Source organism: Macrobrachium nipponense, chromosome 2 (genome assembly GCF_015104395.2).
Source record: "Macrobrachium nipponense isolate FS-2020 chromosome 2, ASM1510439v2, whole genome shotgun sequence".
In the NCBI taxonomy this organism is placed as follows: Eukaryota; Metazoa; Arthropoda; class Malacostraca; order Decapoda; family Palaemonidae; genus Macrobrachium; species Macrobrachium nipponense.
In genome coordinates this window covers 25,176,582-25,196,166 of record NC_087201.1, presented here as the reverse complement: position 1 = coordinate 25,196,166, position 19,585 = coordinate 25,176,582, and the positions used below count along the sequence as shown (strand labels likewise).

Below are 19,585 nucleotides of genomic sequence, written 5' to 3'. Positions count from 1 at the left end.
CATTATTAAGGCTTTGCATGATCCTGCCATCATCTCTGGAGAAGATACTCACTTTGCAGAGAGACCTGGCTGTCTGTCGTTGTACCTGAAGAAATTAAGAGAATGAACAATAGCTTATAAAGTTTGACTTTCATAACCACTTCGGAATATTGATCAGTATATCATCAGTTACCTTATGCAAAACTCTAGTTTCTTCCCTAGTTACGAATCAGTTGAAACTAAAGACACGAAGCTTTCAGAAAGCCAGCAGCCACAGACATCGATGAGTTACAAATACCTTTCAGTTGTTCCATCTCTTGGTGAAGTTCTGGAAAGGGAAAACCAGTCTACCTTTACATGGCAGCATCATCAAAGGGCACTGGATTCAAATAAAAATGTGCCTGAATGGAGTAAGTTCTGCCACTTCAGAATATATGGTACTGATTATGTGCTTATATAGATATTAGAGTGAAATTTGTCTGTCAAAGTTGACTTTATCTGTGACCTTTTATCAGGAATTCTTAGTAGAAAAAAATCTGGTCTAAGAAGTATCAAGCTGACACAAACCTGATTTAATCTACTTTATTCTTTAAGCGAAGAACTTTGCTCTTTAATAAAACAAACTTGGAAAAAATGTCATAAAAATTACCTTGAAGGTTAATTTCGATGTGTTGAAGTTTCTCCTGCATTTCTGGAAATATAAAGGATTTATTGTTTGGAGATCATCAGTCTTTTTTCCTTTATAAAACACACAGCACACTTTAATAACAGCAACTCCCTGGTCTTTATCTAAATACAAAGAGAGAGAGATATGTGGGAGAGTGTACAAAGGTCCCTCTGCATTCATTATAGATTTCTAGTGAGGAGCAGACCATAAGGAGTCGGGGCTGACTTGGGCTTTTCTCTTCACGCGCAGTTCACTTGTGTAAGTGATAAGGGGAGACTATCCACCACTGAAGAAAACAGAAAATAGATCAGAAAACAGCAAAGGTATAGAAACTGAAATCAATTAAAACTTCAAGGTAGTAAGTGTGCGTGACAAATCTACCAACTTCTTTTAAAGTAACAGATACCAGCATAACAAAAACTGCTGTGAAGACCAATTCATGGCTTGACACTGCAAGGAACAGAAAGCTCCTGGTTCTGGGACGTGTGGCAATGTAACAATGCGACAGAGTGTGAATGAGGAAGTTCTGCAGAGCGAGTAGCTCTCACACACTGGCTCTTGGGGTGAAGGGACTAAGTGAGCTTTAAATAAAGTTCCCAGTGGATAATGAAACTGCATCTTCCAGTAATCTTTGTAAATGATGAAGTTCTTTACAGGCCTCAGTCACTAAGACAGGAAAAGCATTACAACAGAAGCCAAGATGAAGATCTGAAACAGATGCGACTGATAATGTTGCATCTGTTTTATGGCTGTAGACACCATGACACGAAGGAGAAGAGATATAGGCAGTAGCAGAAAAGAAAGACTTGAAGTAGCCTAATGAACAAAACCTTTGTTTTCTGGCAGCATGGGATGAAAAGCTTTTTAGCTGCTATGGGAAAGAACACTATGAGTCGAAGGTAACACCAAGTATTGTCTGACGATCTTGACTATTCAATACAGTGTTGCCTATACAAACAGAAAAATGGAGCAGGAACCTGGTACAAAATAGGCTCTTGAGAGTCTTCTTTCCAGAGAAGGTTAAGCTTACTAGGTACACCACATACTGGTCCTCTTAGATGGCTGAAACACCATCTATAATCAGACCCAGGACATTATTAGAAATCTGGGCAGGCTCTTTTGTCAGCTGAAGACAGTCAGGGAATATAGCTCCAGGCCGGACCTGCCATGTAAACAAGAGTATTTAGCACAACCATTATTTATCAATTACTATAGGATACCCTGCTAATCTGACAATCATATTCACTATTCTCTTGCTAATGAAGAAGAAGCCGTGTCCTGCAGTAAACATCCAGGCTCCCCTGCGCTTGAGCTGTGCTGTGGCTGTAACCAAAGGAGAGGCAAGCAAGTTCTGAAGCTAAGACTAATCTATTAATCTTAGTTCCAGGTCATGCTTGCAGGGATGACTCTGAGGGTCGTGAGTTCTATCTTGGGGCATCGCATATATGAGGAAAACATGATAAACTTCTGAAATTGAGCTGAAAGCCAGAGATTAGTTTCAATAATATGCTAGAGTTAATGATAAAAAAGAAGCCAACATTTTAACTTATAGATAAATATTCAGCATGTAATCAACAAGGAATTAAGTTCATTCAAGAACCTGTAATGACACCAAAAATCAATCAGAGAAAACACTAGATGTAAGCGAGATGATATGGGAGAGCTAGTCCACCAGGCACAGAAATACAGGTCTACCAGGACTCTCCCTTCACTCAGCCAAGAGAGAGAGAGAGAGAGAGAGAGAGAGAGAGAGAGAGAGAGAGAGAGAGAGAGAGAGAGCAGTAACGATGGATTCCGAGTAGGAGAGTAGGAGAACAGGGAAAATGTAAGAGCTCAGGTCCATGAAGAACGAAACTGATCTCTCTAAGGATCCTTCCCAGACGCACCTTATGGAAATGAAGGCGAATGAAGCCCAAAAGGAAAGTGGGCCTGAACAAATGGCAACTGACATACCCTGGAGGAGGTTGGGAAGTAAGATAGGTGAGAATGAAATGAATAAAAATCATGAAAGCCTTATTCTATATTTAGAGAAAGAAAGTAAAGATATGACTATATCGAGAATATGTATGACAAAAAAGAAATGGAAACTGGAGCATGAATGGCTGCATTACCCTTCATCTGGCTCAAGGCTGCTTCTTGCTTCATTAAGGCTGCTTCTTGCTTCTCCAGCACTTCTCCCATCTTGGTGAAGAGAAGATTCTCCCAGTCCTGACAGTGGGCTAAATTCGCCACTGTTAGGAGTAAGATGAGTGGAAAGATTTCTCTTGCCATTTTTTCCACAGAGGAGACCAACTGATTGGCTTTCCCTCGCAGCCCTGGGTCTTTATATACCCAGTTCTTAAGAGGACTCATCAGCTAGACAGGGACTCAGTCCACTGTTCAAGGACGTCGTCTCTCTGGCATCAGGCCAGAGTTCAAGTGGATGACTGAGAAGCTGGGAATGTGCGTAGCTACAGTAGCTGGTTCCGTCATTATGGCCTGATGATCAAGCACTCGACGGGGCCATGATAGGACTTTCTTCCAGAGTGCCACTTGTGAGGCAGTTGCTTCTTTGCTCCTCGATTTTGATGGATAAAGGAAAATGAATAAAGATGCATTTTATTATGCAGAAATGGCGATGCCATCATAAGAGGGAAATAAGGACATTTTTAGATTCTACATGATACAGGATGAAGATTCATTTTTGCACAGAACAAATCTTGTGATATTTTCATAGATTTCTCCCCCTCTCTTATGTTGAGAGAGAGAGAGAGAGAGAGAGAGAGAGAGAGAGAGAGAGAGAGAGATGTATCATTGATTACTTTATCAAGAGCGAATCCCAACATGAGCTACTCCCCAGATTAGGTTAGATTATGACAGTGAAGTCTTTGAATTTCCTCTAAAACTGTTTCAGTTATCAGCAAGAAGAAGAGGAAGAGGAGTCCCAACTGTGCAGAAAACTTCCACAGCAACAACTATTAATTAATGATGAGACGTCTCGTCAGCAGCTCTAGACCCTTGAACATCCACTGCATCACATCATTCATGCAGACTGACTTATATCCTGCAAGGTCTATGCAAGATGAGCTGGAGGGGGAATTTTAACCCTTATCTTCTAAGAGAGAGAGATGAAGCCTGGGAGAGGTAACCAATGTTCAAGGGCCATACATCTCTCTCTCTCTCTCTCTCTCTCTCTCTCTCTCTCTCTCTCTCTCTCTCTCTCTCTCTCTCTCTGTGTCCTTTTGAGTGATGAAATTTGGCAGTTCTTGATCACCTGAAGGACCACTTTTATCTCGCGAATGAGGAGGAGCCATTGGGTTTGTTAAGTCTGGGCAGTTCTTGGATGGATGCCAGCAAATGTACTGGCTCTGGCCAGTGTCTGGTTTTGTGATGGCAAATGTAAAGGAAGCAAATAAATGAGGTGGTATTGAGCTCATTCAGACCTTGGATGGGTGACCATGGATGAAGCCAAATGAAGTAGGTTTTGCTGCATCCTTTCAGAACAGTTCCTATCCACACCTCTCTTATCTATATGTCTGCCTGTCTGTCTTTTTTGTTCATGGATTAGCTTTTTCCACTCTTCTCTCTCTCTCTCTCTCTCTCTCTCTCTCTCTCTCTCTCTCTCTCTCTCTCTCTCTCTCCGTTGAGAGTTATAGAATAATATTGCAGAAAATAGATGAGTTTCTGGATCTTTTAAATACAGGCCTCAAATAGATAGATATAGGTTTGAATGTACATAAGAATGCGTGAGCGCGCACTCTTGATGCCACTACCCTCTGATAATGGCATGAGCGTCTCAGGGGCACTATCACTAACAGACGTGCCCCCGGGTACCCTCGTAATCAATTGAAGTCATCGAATGATGACGTCATTACTTCTTCATGATAGTTCTTGGAAGTGAATCACTTATGTCATGAAGAATAAAGCAATGGCACTTTGCTTTTTTCCTCTCTCTCTCTCTCTCTCTCTCTCTCTCTCTCTCTCTCTCTCTCTCTAGACCTAGACTACTGGGAAAGACTACAATTCTTAAAATTATATAGTCTAGAAAGGAGAAGAGAACGATACATGATAATTCAGGCATGGAAACAGATAGAAGGTATAGCAGAAAATATCATGGAACTAAAAATATCAGAAAGAGCAAGCAGAGGTAGATTAATAGTGCCCAAAACTATACCAGGAAAAATAAGGAAAGCACACAGGACATTAATCCACTACGCACCAGCATCGATAATGCAGCGTCTATTCAATGCGTTGCCAGCTCATCTGAGGAATATATCAGGAGTGAGCGTAGATGTGTTTAAGAATAAGCTCGACAAATATCTAAACTGCATCCCAGACCATCCAAGATTGGAAGATGCAAAATATACCGGAAGATGTACTAGCAACTCTCTGGTAGACATTAGAGGTGCCTCACACTGAGGGACCTGGGGCAACCCGAACAAGATGTAAGGTCTGTAAGGTAAGGTAAGGTCTCTCTCTCTCTCTCATTTCTGCAGGGAATCTGCCTTAGTTATTTGTCGAGTTTTATATAAAAAAAACTTAGTTTATTTTACGTGTATTATTAAGAGTTTTTATGTTTGTGTCTGGAAAACAAAGAGAGAGAGAGAGAGAGAGGGAGAAAAATAGATAGAGAGAGAGAGAGAGAGAGAGAGAGAGAGAGAGAGAGAGAGAGACGATAGAGGAGAGAGGAGAGAGAGAGAGAGAGGAGAGAGAGAGAGAGAATGATGATAAGTAGAAACTGCATCTCCAACCATAAAGAGACTATTGTGAGGTGGAGTTCAATGCGAAACTTTATTTCTTTTTGGTTAATTGTATGTAGACTCCCCAAAGCCACCAGTGGAAGAAGGTAAAGAAAATGGTGATAAAACCTAACAGAAGAAGAAGAAGAAGAATAAGAAGAAAAGAAGAAGACGAAGAAGAAAAAAGAAAGAATAGAGAGAGCTCCCGTCCCTCCCAAGTTTGAGGGCTGAACACAACAGTATTATCATTATTATTTCCTGTGATTAGTTCTGCATCTAAGAGCAACGTTCCTATGAAGAACAGATGACAGAGAGAGAGAGAGAGAGAGAGAGAGAGAGAGAGAGAGAGAGAGAGAGAGAGAGAGAGAGAGAGAGTATCTATTTTCAAAATGGGATACCATAATCACAAAGAAGTCATATTACTTTGAAGTTAAATCTCCAGGCATTGTAGTGACAAGCAAAGAATTTGAGAAGTTAAGAGATATATGTGTGTGTGTGTTTATATGTGTGTGTGTTTATGTGTGCATGGTGCACGTGAACTTGAAAGGAAAGCACAGCATGCAAGCAGAGTGTGACAGATCCTCAGTCAAGGACACTATAATAATAATCATCTTATCAGAGCTCGACCAAAAGGCCATCTGTTGATGCCACCATTGATGTTCATGGCACCTGTGAATTCTCTTGAAGCGTCTGTCTGTCTGTGTGTCTGGGTTTTCTTTCTCTTGCTCATCAAGCAATTCGTTCTGCTTGAGAGTTGATGACCCTCCCTCCCTCTCTCACGTAATCAGAGAACTCAATTAACGTTATTGGATGATGACACTTAATGTCCCTCTTCCCTATCGGAAGTGAATCATGTCAAATGTATCACTTATGTCATGAAGAGTTAAGCAATGGCGGTTTGGTTTTTCCTCTCTCTCTCTCTCTCTCTCTCTGTCTGTCTTTTAACAAGGGAATTGATGAGGACAACCGGAAAGTACACAGAAGAAGAAGTAGAAGAAGAAGAAGACCGCCAGAGAGAGAGAGAGAGAGAGAGAGAGAGAGAGAGAGAGAGAGAGAGAGATCTTCAAAGGGAAGCGCCATAATAATGACGAGGCCTCGTTCGACCTGTTACACTCTACACAGACGACCAGGCGCGTGTTTGTGTGTGCATGTGTGCTGATGAGAGCAAATCATGTAATACAATAGTTGAAATTCATAAATTTGTACGATAATTTTAACCTGATTGTGCTTGTGTGTGTGCGTGTGTGTGTGTGTCAATGATCGTTTTTAAACCCGGTGAAATATGACGCTGTTCATTCTATCTTATTTCTTTTCTAAACATAAGTGTCCATGGACTTTCATCGAAAGAATGATAAAACGAAGCTATCTATTACACGTGCATTCCTCGTGAACTCAATTTGATTAAAGAGCTGAATAGAGAGAAACTTTGTTCCAGATTCCCCTGCTGTCATTTCTGTCATCCATTTTTTGTGGATTTGATCCAAATTCACGACTCCCAAAGTGATATCGAGATGATGAAAAGCAGACTACAGCTTTATGTTAATTAAAAACAATACATATAGAGCTTTTATGTACTCCCTTTATATCCTACCTTTATATCCTCCTCTTCTATAACCTCCTTTTATATCCTTTTTTTTTTTATTGGCTTGTTTGAGATTTCTGTTACAGCGACTGACTCTCTTGTAGTATAGATGTATCTATAAACATGTATGTATGTATGTATGTTTGAAATATAGGAATGGGCTAGTATATAGAGTGTAGGCCAAAGGCCAATCGCTGGGACCTATGAAGTCATTCAACACCGGTAAGGAAACTGAGAGTAAGTAAGCTTGAAAGGCGTAACGGGAGGAAAACCTCAAAGCAGTTGAAGAAGAACTATGAATCAATTGTTGGCAGAGGGTGGATGGCAAGATGGAATAAAGGTAATATGAATGGAGGTACAGTGAAAGGAACGAAAGGGGGTTGCAATTAAGAGCCATGGAATGGACGATGCAAAGAACCTTTAATAATGCCTACAGTGCACCCGTGAGATGCACTGCCGATATCGGTGTATGTAATTTGGTATTGATTCTTGGTACGTAACTGAATTCATTCTGGCTGAACAAACTCCTGTCCCTTTTTTTATACTCACGAACATTAAATTACAAATATCCCATTAATGTAGTATCATTTGATCTTGTTATTTTGACGTCTATATATTGTTCATGATGATGACCTCTGAGAAGATATTCATGAAATGATATGATTGTGTGTCATTTTCATATCCTCATTCTACAGGTTAATGAAATGGGTAGTACAAGTACGGCCAATTGTCTATAGTCCTAATTCAGTTTTATGTACATGAAACTAAATTGTAATGGTCATGTGTTTATAAGAAGTCATCATATGTTCAAAGGCTATATTACGTTTCAGTATGAGTTTGAGTTTAGCCTCCTGTCAAAGGAGACGATAACTGGGACTTTGTTCATTCATTATCCAATGAAACTGTATCAGAATTATGAATGAAATCAGATTTTATTTTGTCTTCAACTCTCCACGTAATCTAAGGCGGCCACGTGGCCTCCATGAGACTATAAATAAGCAAGTCGTGAACGCCATTTATTGACCACCTAAGAAAATCATGAAAAGTGGACAACTGCGTTTATAGGGAGGAAACTCGTTAGATTGTTCTTGTATATTCCCATCTCTTTCTCATAATCTATATTGACGACTCTATTGGGATATCTAGAGTCAACTTCTATTGGAAATGAGTATTTCGTGTAAAGAAAAGAATACTCAAAATTCGACGTAAGGGAAGACAGTGAAAATCAACTTGCCTACAGTCCTCCCCGGAGTGAAAATGCCACCGCCCGTCATAGACGATATGAAGATCCAGGCATACCAACGAAATGAAATGCAATGTCGTATATTGGACAAGAAAGAATATTGCAGTTCTGAGCACAATGATCTAATCGAAATTGATTGGCTTAAAATACGTATGGTTTCTGAACTGACTACAGACTACGTGAAATAAAAAAACTCTATATTTCATTTGCTTTCAAAGCAGTTCCTACAATCTATGCATACCATCAAAAAGAAATTGAACATATCATATTTTGGATGAGAATACTGCAGTTCAAATCATAAAATAATGCTATTGAAGTATATTTACAACATATTCAGGTTTCTGAGCTAACTGGAGCTTACTTGAAATGATAAACCATCTTTAATTGATCAACTTTAAAAGCATAATATAGATTATCATTGCCGAGAACAATTGCATATTTTTTTTTTAATTCTGAATATTTTACCGCAGTTCCACGTTTTTCATGCTGCTCCAAAGATCTTAAAGTTGGTTATTCTGACGGAAAAATACACGCTGGATATAAACATGATGCATTTTCCCCAAGCTCGAGAGATATAGTAAACGCAAAATAGTTTTACCCAGAGAACTATAATATGTACCGTTTTGTTGTATCTTATGTGAAGGAAACCCAACTTTTACATTCAGAGACCATTGAAAGTCAAGACTACCAACCTTGAACAATCTTGAACTAGAGGAACTGAGTTCATTATGTCACACCAGGTGCTATTTTTCAAACCCAAAATACTATAATAACAGAAAGTAATCTCTCCTTTTTTTTATTCAACTTGGGCATATTAAATTATTAGTTTATAATGTCATGCTTTAGTTTCTGCTCATGGTGGTCATCCTGCATCTTCCACAAAGGCTAAGAGGCGATTAATATATGTAGACACAGAATTGATATTTTGTTTTGATGAAAAATTAAATAGTTTCTTTTCCATTGACCAGAGTATGACCACAGGTTGGTTCTTATAGCTACTAAGAGATAGATAGATAGATATATAGATAAATAGAGAAAGAGAGAGAGAAAAATTTTTTTTTTGAGATCACCAAACCTTCGGTGTATGTAGATTCTTTGCTAGGAAGTTTGTCTCCTGCTTGAGTTCAGGCATGGTTTCATCATCAACATCATCATCATCACCATTATTATTATTATTATTATTATTATTATTTTTTTTTTTTTTTTTTTTTTTTTTTTTTTTTTTTTTTTGTTTTTTTTTTTTTTTTTTTTTTTTTTTTTTTTTTTTGCTCTATCACAGTCCTCCAAATTCGACTGGGTGGTATTTATAGTGTGGGGTTCCGGGTTGCATCCTGCCTCCTTAGGAGTCCATCACTTTTCTTACTATGTGTGCCGTTTCTAGGATCACACTCTTCTGCATGAGACCTGGAGCTACTTCAGCCTCTAGTTTTTCTAGATTCCTTTTCAGGGATCTTGGGATCGTGCCTAGTGCTCCTATGATTATGGGTACGATTTCCACTGGCATATCCCATATCCTTCTTATTTCTATTTTCAGATCTTGATACTTATCAATTTTTTCCCTCTCTTTCTCTTCAACTCTGGTGTCCCATGGTATTGCGACATCAATGAGTGATACTTTCTTCTTGACTTTGTCAGTCAACGTCACGTCTGGTCCTATTTGCACGTATCACCCTATCCGTTCTGATACCATAGTCCCAGAGGTATCTTTGCCTGATCGTTTTCTATCACTCCCTCAGGTTGGTGTTCGTACCACTTATTACTGCAATGTAGCTGATGTTTCTTGCACAGGCTCCAGTGGAAGGCTTTGGCAATGAATCATGCCTCTTTCTGTACTGGTTCTGTGCAAGTGCCGGACATTCGCTTGCTATGTGGTTTATGGTTTCATTTTTCGTATTGCACTTCCTACATATGGGAGAGATGTTATTTCCGTCTATCGTACTTTGAACATATCTGGTTCTTAGGGCCTGATCTTGTGCCGCTGTTATCATTCCTTCAGTTTCCTTCTTTAGCTCTCCCTCTGTAGCCATTGCCAATTGTCATCGCTGGCTAGTTCTTTAGTCTGTCTCATGTATTGTCCGTGCATTGGTTTGTTGTGCCAGTCCTGTGTTCTTTCTGTCTTTCTCCTGTCTCTGTATATTTCTGGGTCTTCGTCTACTTTTATTAGTCCTTCTTCCCATGCACTCTTTAGCCACTCGTCTTCACTGGTTTTCAGATATTGCCCCAGTGCTCTGTTTTCAATGTTGACGCAGTCCTCTATACTTAGTAGTCCTCTCCCTCCTTCCTTTCGTGTTATGTATGTCTCTCCGTATTTGCTCTTGGTGTAGTGCTTTGTGTATTGTCATTTGTTTCTGGTTTTCTGATCTATGCTGCGGAGTTCTGCCTTCGTCCATTCCACTATTCCTGCGCTGTATCTGATTACTGGCACTGCCCATGTGTTTATGGCTTTTATCATATTTCCGCCGTTGAGTTTTGACTTGAGTATCGCCTTGAGTCTCTGCATATATTCTTTCCTGATCGTGTCCTTCATCTCTTGGTGTTTTATATCTCCTCCTTCCATTATTCCCAGGTATTTGTATCCTGTCTCATCTATGTGTTTGATGTTGCTCCCATCTGGTAGCTTTATCCCTTCAGTTCTCGTTACTTTGCCTTTTTGTATGTTGACTAAGGCGCATTTTTCTATTCCAAACTCCATTCTGATGTCCCCAGATACAATCCTTACAGTCTGGATTAGGGTATCTATTTCCTTGATGCTCTTACCATACAGCTTGATGTCGTCCATGAACATCAGATGGTTGATTTTGTTGCCTCTTTTCTTGAGTTGGTACCCGGCATCCATCTTCTGTAGTACTTTTGTCATGGGAATCATGGCTACTACGAAGAGTAGAGGGGACAGTGAGTCGCCCTGGAAGATCCCTCTCCTGATATTAACCTCTGCTAGTCTTATTCCAGAGCTTGTAAGTATTGTATTCCAGTTGCGCATTGTATTTTTGAGGAAGCTGATGGTGTTTTCCTCTGCCCCATATATTTTCAGGCATTCTATTAGCCATGTGTGTGGTATCATGTCGAAGGCTTTCTTATAGTCTATCCATGCCATGCTTAGGTTGGTTTTCCTTCTCCTACTGTTCTTCATTACATTATTATTATATTATTATTATTATTATTATTCTTATTATTATTATTATTATTATTATTATTATTATTTAAGAGCCCCAGAGCCTTTAGTAACTGGCCCAAAGAAGGCATCCAAATGGGTAAAGACCAATGGGGCATTGCCTCCCACAAGAAATGCCCCAAATAAGGCGCCCCGAGGGAGTTCCCTGCGAGGAGGAAAGCCAGCTCAGACCAACTGACCTATCACAGACTCTGATGACCCTGACAGCTTGTGAGGTCATCATACCCTCCCGGCCAACTGACCCAAGAGAGGAACTCTCTGAACCCTTAGTATATTGGAATCCTTTACTGGCAAGATTTGTTCTTATCAAACAATGAGGAAAAAGACAGACTTCTATTATTTCTCAATTTTTCATTTATGATTTTTATTCCCATATTGACTTTGCATTTGTTTAATATCTTTATCATTATTAATTCAGCTTCGTGTGGCTTTCAAATATCTAATTTTCTTATGGAACTTTGACATATTCTTATTCATTTTTATTTTCAATCACGGGTTACTCCAAGAGAACCTCAACATCTGTTACTCCACCGTTTCCTTCGATCTTCCACTTGAATAGGCTCTCCATTTCCATTTGTTTTCCTCACAACTTCATTCCTGTATCAACTTTCCCTTCAGGTCTGGTGTGAAAGGCTGAACGACCTAAGAAATGACCCGACCCTCTGTCCTGCTAACAATTGACCTATTAAGTGAAATGTGAGGGGAGATTCCCGTAGTTTCATATTATTTCTCCTCCAACAGGTTCAGTCTCTCAAGTCAGACGTTTATTTCTCTTCTACGGGTTTAAACTTCACTCAGAGGCTGCTCCAAGAGTGATACTCCGTGCTGGCATAAGGCCTCCTTATTATCCAATAACAGCAACATCATTTTAATTCATTGCTAACCATACCACGGCCACCTTTATAGCTTTTTTTTTTTTAGTAAGAGTGATCTCTTCTTTCTGTAATTACATGCACTTGTACACTCGGCAAAGGAAGTTAAGATACAGTTTTTTTAAATCTCCGGACATATATTGTTCAATAATGCCACACCTGGCAACTCTTGAAAGGGGGCGGAGCTTCAAAATCATAGCGTTTGTGGCTTTCTAGATTTCCATTAACTTTACACCATAAAGATTCTGTTGAGGTCCTACAATCATTTATACTTGAATGTAGAAACAGGTTCTATATTATTCGTTAATGTTGGTTTGGTAACATCAGTTCAGGGTAGAATATCGATCATCCTTTTTTAAAACCTACTGTGAAACCTTATTTATAAGTAATGTTTGACACCAAACTAAAGTAAAATTCATACGTAATTAAAGACGGATCTTAAACAATAAGAGAAAAGGTTTTAAAATTTGGGCAGTACTTGTGGAAATCGTGAGGAACAATGCAGTAAAGAATGAAATATTATGAGGATAGAGAGAGAGCGCGCAAGCATAGGCCTATTGATAGAGATACTTAATCCACTATATTTACTTTGAGAGATTAAGTGATAATATTTTTTCAAATGTTTCAAAAGTGGAGAGAGAGAGAGAGAGAGAGAGAGAGAGAGAGCATAGACCTATCTATAGAGATACTTAATTCATTATATTTACTTTGAGAGATTGAGTGATAATATTTTTTCTAATGTGTTTTAAAAGTGGAGAGAGAGAGAGAGAGAGAGAGAGAGAGAGAGAGAGAGAGAGAGAGAGAGAGAGAGAGAGCAAAATCTGCTTACGTGAAAGCTTAGGCCTATTTATAACTGCTTAATTCCATTATATTTTCTTTGGGAGATTGAGTGGTAATATATATTTTTAAAGTATGTTTTAAAAGTGGAGAGAGAGAGAGAGTTATAGTATTGGTAACGGACTTGTGACGGGGGAAAGGCAGAAGAAAATAATATAATGAATTAAGTATCTCTGTCGATAGGCCTATGCTTGCGCGATATGATATGACTGTCAAGATCGTGTTGCACTATACTGGGTAAAATTTGAAGGATCATAATATTCAAGTTAATTCTCTAAGAAATTCATACCCTAATCTTGATTTCATTCGACAGTTGCCGTAGCATTCAAAGATTGTAAAAAGACGTGGAAAATTTTAGACACAGGGTGCGGTCATTCTTGCTTTCTTGATATAGTCTTTATTTTTGAAAATCGGGTTTCATCCACAAATCATTCACAAAAATAGCTGTGTTAAGTAAAACTATTTATTACCACAAATAACTCAATATGTATTACACAGGCAATTAAAGTTTTATATCGTGGGAGATCTTTCAGCCTCGCGGCAAAGAAATGCAGTCGTGTAGGGCTGTAGGCTACTACGAACTGCTTTGTAATGGGAGCATATAGCCAGAAAATCTTTGAGCTGACATGCTACTTTAACCTTGATAAAGGTTTATGTTTAAAGACAATAGCTTTGTAAACAGCAGCTAGCATTCGATCCATGTCAACGTCAAAGTAATCAAATTGTGAAATCCGTTACGTAAGCCAGTATCCAGTGACTTGCGCTTTCCCGCTCGAAGTTCTAGGGTCCCTCCTCACATCATAGAAAACGCTCTTGCGGATGCAACTAGATTGGCTTAACCTATCTTAGCCGTCGCAACACTGACTGCCACTGACGTCAGCTAACTTTAATCACTTTGGAATACAAACATGAGTTTGTAGAAACTAAAATAATTGCATTCACCACTAATGATGATGCAATATATCCCCGTTCATGAAGCAAAACGAGTAAATATTGTCGTCGTGATACATAGTACTACAATCAGAAATTCACATTCTATCTACCAGATCTCTATGAACGAATCCATCTGAGAAATTCCAATTACTTCAGACATATATCATGTTTTTAAGTATCTGAACGGTTTCGTTTTGCAGTTTTAACTTATATAATTTCCAATGCATTTTCATATTCTAGAGTAAATTTAGCGATATTATGTCTTTTCAGTAAAAAACAAATTGGCAATTCGATGAACGAAAGCTAATGGAAACGGTATCTTCACTTTTCTTGTCGAGTGTACATACCTGCTTGTCATTTCTTCGCGAATTCTACGGAAAGAGAAGCTCTCAATTTAAGACACCTACTCACAACAGAACTGATAAAAAAATTGACAAGCAAATAATTATGACTGAGTGTAATTCTTTCTCTTCAATGGATTATCTGCTCTACTAAATGTCATTTCCATTTCAGTTTTATCTTCATATAAAAGAAAAAGTTTCGGCAAAGCCACTTCGCTTTAGTTCAACGGATAGTGGGTCGTAACGAGGCACATAATCACCCCCCAAAAAATAGAAAAGTAGATACAATCATGCATCAAAAAACAAAGGTAATATAAGAGAGGGTCGAGGGTTTAGGTCCCGACCCCAGGGACGTGACTTACCGTCTATTAGAAGCTCTAACCCAGGTACCTTTATAAACAGTCTTTTGGTTGGATTATACCCTCCTGTCTACAGCCCCTTCTCAGGGGATTAGAACCTATCCACCATCACTATCAACTATTGTTATCATTATCATTAGTTAATAAATGTTTCCCTGGCAAAGGTGCTCTTTAGGGATGGTTTCCCCAGGGCGCATTGCTGCCCCTCACACTTACTTGTGGTCCAGCCCTCCCCATTCCTCCTACTTCCCCAACCTGGCAGGAAGCCTAAAACCTCCAAGGAATCAGACTCTGAGGTGGTCCTTCCCTTGTCAAAGCTGCCCTTAAGGGGTGGTTTCCCTAGGGCCTCTTGTTGCTCCTCAGCCTTGTGGATCAGGGAAGCAGCCTCTGAGAAGGATCTTCCCCAGAATAAACTTATTTTATTGTAGTTTATTGCGATGGAACACTTTCCCTTAGGTGCAAAAGGAAGCTTTCTTTACAGTTTACTTAGAGAAGTTTGCTTTCAAACTTCCCTGGGTCATAATTCGTTTGGAAACAAAAGATATCACTAACTTACTTGCAGTTACTAATATGACATCATTTTATCTGATTTAATTGACATATTTAATCAACTTACATAACGTCCTATTGAACAGACGCTTTGATTAACATCCAGCTAAAAGAAAAGGTGATTCAAATTTACTTTACCCACCTTAGAATGTCTTTGAAATAATGGGAAATAAATTTGGAATGTTCCTTTCCTCCAACAGATGGCACTAGCGGCATGTGTTCATAATACATCAGTAGTACCACCTACAGTGAACTCCAGCCACAGTAGTTCTCTTCAGAAGCAAGATGGTTTCCAAAATATCAAGACGTTCATAATTGCAAGAGTGGTTGCCATTTTTAGGAGACTACAAAAGGTATTTTCACTCGAGGATTACATTTTTGCCCACCCATCAATTTTAGGCTGTGCCTATAGGCCTAAGCTATGCTGCTTATAAGTTAACAGTATGATACATTGTTTTTTAGGCTTAGAATAAGCTAACATTTCTTCTCAGTAGGCAATCAGTTTTTCATGTATCTGTAAAAGCATAATATTACACCAGTTTTTCTCCCCCTTCATTTATTTTGTACATTATGACTCCTTCACAATTTGGAGCAAATCGATGGCTTAATTAAACACAGGTCTAATTTTGAGATTTACGTAACAAAAGGATGGAAACGAAACTCACGATAGTCTTTAGATTCTACAGATCTTCACAAAGATCTGATGACTTAAAAAACCGCATTTCTCTCGGGGACAAACTCTCGGATGTCACACAAATCTATAATGAAAATATTTCAGTAAATTAAGGATATTCGTATTGCCCCTGAAGGTTGATGTAGACACCAATGACAGTACAGTTTTTTTCTTCGTTATTTCATCGTTTTTTTTTCTGTTCAGTCGTTTATTCGATATTACCTTTCCTCTCTCCGAGAGTTTGCAGCTCACTTGTAACCTCAATTCGGGCTTGTTAGAAACAAGTGGTTTTATTGCCTAATTCAAGGGTCCGTTCGGAGTTGTGTATAATGCTTGGAGATGGCGCCAAGTGTGCAGAACTAGTACGATATTGGGTGAACAACTAGAACTGAATTATTTAACCTTTTTATTATATCTTGACCTTTAGAATTTTTCAAAGTACTGTAACGTTGTGTTTTATCTTACAAATGGAATTTTTCTATATATTGTGTCTAAAGTGCAGAATCTTTCCATCAATTTTATCTAAAGTATAATAATAATAATAATAATAATAATAATAATAATAATAATAATAATAATAATAAATAATAATAATAAATAATAATAAATAATAATAATAATAAATAATAATAATAATAAATAATAATAATAATAATAATAATAATAATAATAAATAATAATAATAAATAATAATAAATAAAAATAATAAATAAATAATAATAATAAATAATAATAATAATAAATAATAAATAATAAATAATAATAATAATAATAATAATAATAATAATAATAATAATAATAATAATAATAATAATAATAATAATAATATATTATTATTATTATTATATTATTATTATTATTATTATTATTATTATTATTATTATTATTATTTATATAATAATAATAATAATAATAATAATAATAATAATAATAATAATAATAATAATAATAATAATAATAATAATAATAATAATTATTATTATTATTATTATTATATTATATTATTATTATTATTATTATTATTATTATTATTATTATTGCTGTTGTTAAGAAATTCACAGTTTCGTGAAAACAAATTGTTTAAGAATATCCACAATTATATATAAAAAATATATTTCTATGTAAAAATATAAAACAAAGACTTTTGACGAAAGTCTGTGTTTTATATTTTTACATAGAAATATATTTTTATATATAATTGTGGATATTATTAAACAATTATAATTATTATTATTATTACGGTAAAATCGAAATATATTATTCTCATCATCATCTATAAGATGATTAGTAATTTGCAACTTTTTTTTATTCCTTTTTAACCCACGTCTCAAGTGGAGTTGATTTATAACATATTTCGAAAGTCAATTTTTTGCTCTGCTGAACAATTTTCTTGTATTTTTAGGTTTTCCACAAATTTGTATGTTAGATTCTTCAAGCTCCCAAAAAGAGTATTATTTATTATTATTTATTATTATTATTATTATTATTATTATTATTATTTTATTATTATTATGATTATTTCATTATTATTATTATTATGTATTATTATTATTATTATTATCATTATTATTTATTATTATTATTATTATGATTATTATTATTATTATTATTATTATTATTATTATTCATTATTATTATTATTATTATTATTATTATTATTATTATTATTATTATTAAAAGTGATTGCTGCCTCAGGTGCATTAATTTTATACAGGTTCTTCTCTATTTTTCTAATTATTGCTTTCTCATTGTTGCTTAAACTGGTGAGCAACGCACCGAAGGTTGACATATCTCAGTTAGGTCAAACGATTGGATTTTATTGGTAAAAATTAAACCCACTAGCCAATGAAAAGGCAGCGGCACGACGCCCCCCGCTACGCCACCGCAATATAAGCAGCTGGACTCACCCTCTCACTTCAGTCCTTCACCCACCTCCGCCCAAGAGGATGTCTGAGGTTTATTCAGACGAAACGTCCGGAAAGAATCGAAAGAATAGAAAAGAAATAGAATTTAACATCAATTCTATCTGCAATAAACTCTACGGGATATACCCGAAAATTTAACTACCCCCACTGAAATTTTTTACCAATAAAATCCAATCGTTTGACCTAATTGAGATATGTCAACCTTCGGTGCGTTGCTCACCAGTTTAAGCAACAATGAGAAAGGTAAGAATAGTTTCTATAAAAGCTATGATAGCAGTCTGACAAAATTACTTTCATCTCTTAGATGAACTTATCTTCAGAATCATAATTTGAACTAAATCGACTTCATTTCAATGTTGTTTTAGCATGTTTAGAAGGATGCACTGTCGTCTGCAGTATTGGAGACATGGTTGCTTTTTATATCAAATACCTAGAGTATTTATGTTCAGTGCACCAGCTAACATTGTCCGTACTATATAAAATGAAGTGTTCAACATTAGGAAGCCTTGTGCTTTTGGTTTTAAAGCATTGCTTTCGTCTGGATGTTTCGAAACATTCCTGTAACCTGTTAGTGTTCAGACCAGGGAAGTGTTTGAATCGTTTGAATCTATCAAGCTCTGTCATAGTTTTCTAGTGAATGGTGAAGTGATACGGTCATTTTTATACCAGAGTGAATTGCAACATTACCACCAAAGGTTCCTTTATTCACCTCGTTAGTTGATTAGCCTTGATCTGACACTCCTTATTAATGATCATCAGTTTGAGAAGTGGGCGTCTGTACAGAGCTCTCTCATCTGAAGCTTGGACCACCGAGACTCGGAATTGCTGCAGATACTTTTTCAATTGGTTAAGTAAAATGAAAATCTTTCTTGACGGTGGGATCTAAATGATATTTGAAATTCTTTTAGAATTTTAAATATCATTGAGAGCTGTAGAGGCTACTGGGAGTGAGGACATGAGACTAATTCATTATTTTGTTGCGATAAGCAATAAATGAATTCCATTCGAAAAACGGAAAAATTGGGAAGAATATTTTTTGAAAGGATGATGGTGATTGATTTTATATTTCATTTTTGGGGAAAAGTCAAGTTCTGTAGAGCAAGAGCTCTGCATCTGCACAAGCCTCTCTCTCTCTCTCTCTCTCTCTCTCTCTCTCTCTCTCTCTCTCTCTCTCTCTCTCTCACACACTACTTTAAGGCCCAAGCAGTAAAATTTAGTGTCAGACTAATTCTAGCACGTGAAAGACATCGAATTTCGAGCTCTACGACAGTGCAATAGTTATCCGTGAACTATTTAGTATTTAGAATTGTGTGAATACAAATCTGGCTAATTAAGTTGATATTTATTATGAGGAAAAACAGTTACTACATATATCCTGTTTGTTCCTCCCAGGATAATTTGAGACAAATCATTCGAGTCCAGAATCCATGATGGCTGACATGACAGATAGCTCCCTGAGGGGCTACCGAGGGGCAGAAGTTGGGAGAAAATTTGGGGAGGAGGACACTTTATGCTTAGTACTTTATATTTTGGATTAGTCACATGACTTTTTAAAGATTTTTTAGACCTACCTAAACAAATTTGTAGTGTATTAACTTAAAATTATGGACTGATAAGTGTTTCTTATGTTAGCTACTGTCAGATGACTACTTCCATACCAACAAAGATATACTGTCTGTGTTTTGTAAAGTTTTGACTTTGAATCTCTGCAGGATGCAGGGAGACGGGCCCAAAA

General features: G+C 37.0%; 1 protein-coding gene across 3 annotated transcripts in view; it reads right to left on the bottom strand.

The window, feature by feature from the left end:
* The window catches only part of LOC135221410 (uromodulin-like), a 17,176-nt gene extending 14,243 nt beyond the window's left edge, over positions 1–2,933 (bottom strand). For all 3 annotated transcript variants that reach the window (XM_064259190.1, XM_064259191.1, XM_064259192.1), the window contains exons 1-4: positions 2,758–2,933; positions 629–670; positions 278–307; positions 53–85 (exon numbers count right to left, since the gene is read on the bottom strand). In XM_064259190.1, the coding sequence (XP_064115260.1) occupies positions 53–85; positions 278–307; positions 629–670; positions 2,758–2,917 (265 nt within the window). In that variant the 5' untranslated portion in view covers positions 2,918–2,933. The remainder of the gene's footprint in view (positions 1–52; positions 86–277; positions 308–628; positions 671–2,757) is intronic.
* Positions 2,934–19,585: the final 16,652 nt, after the last annotated feature.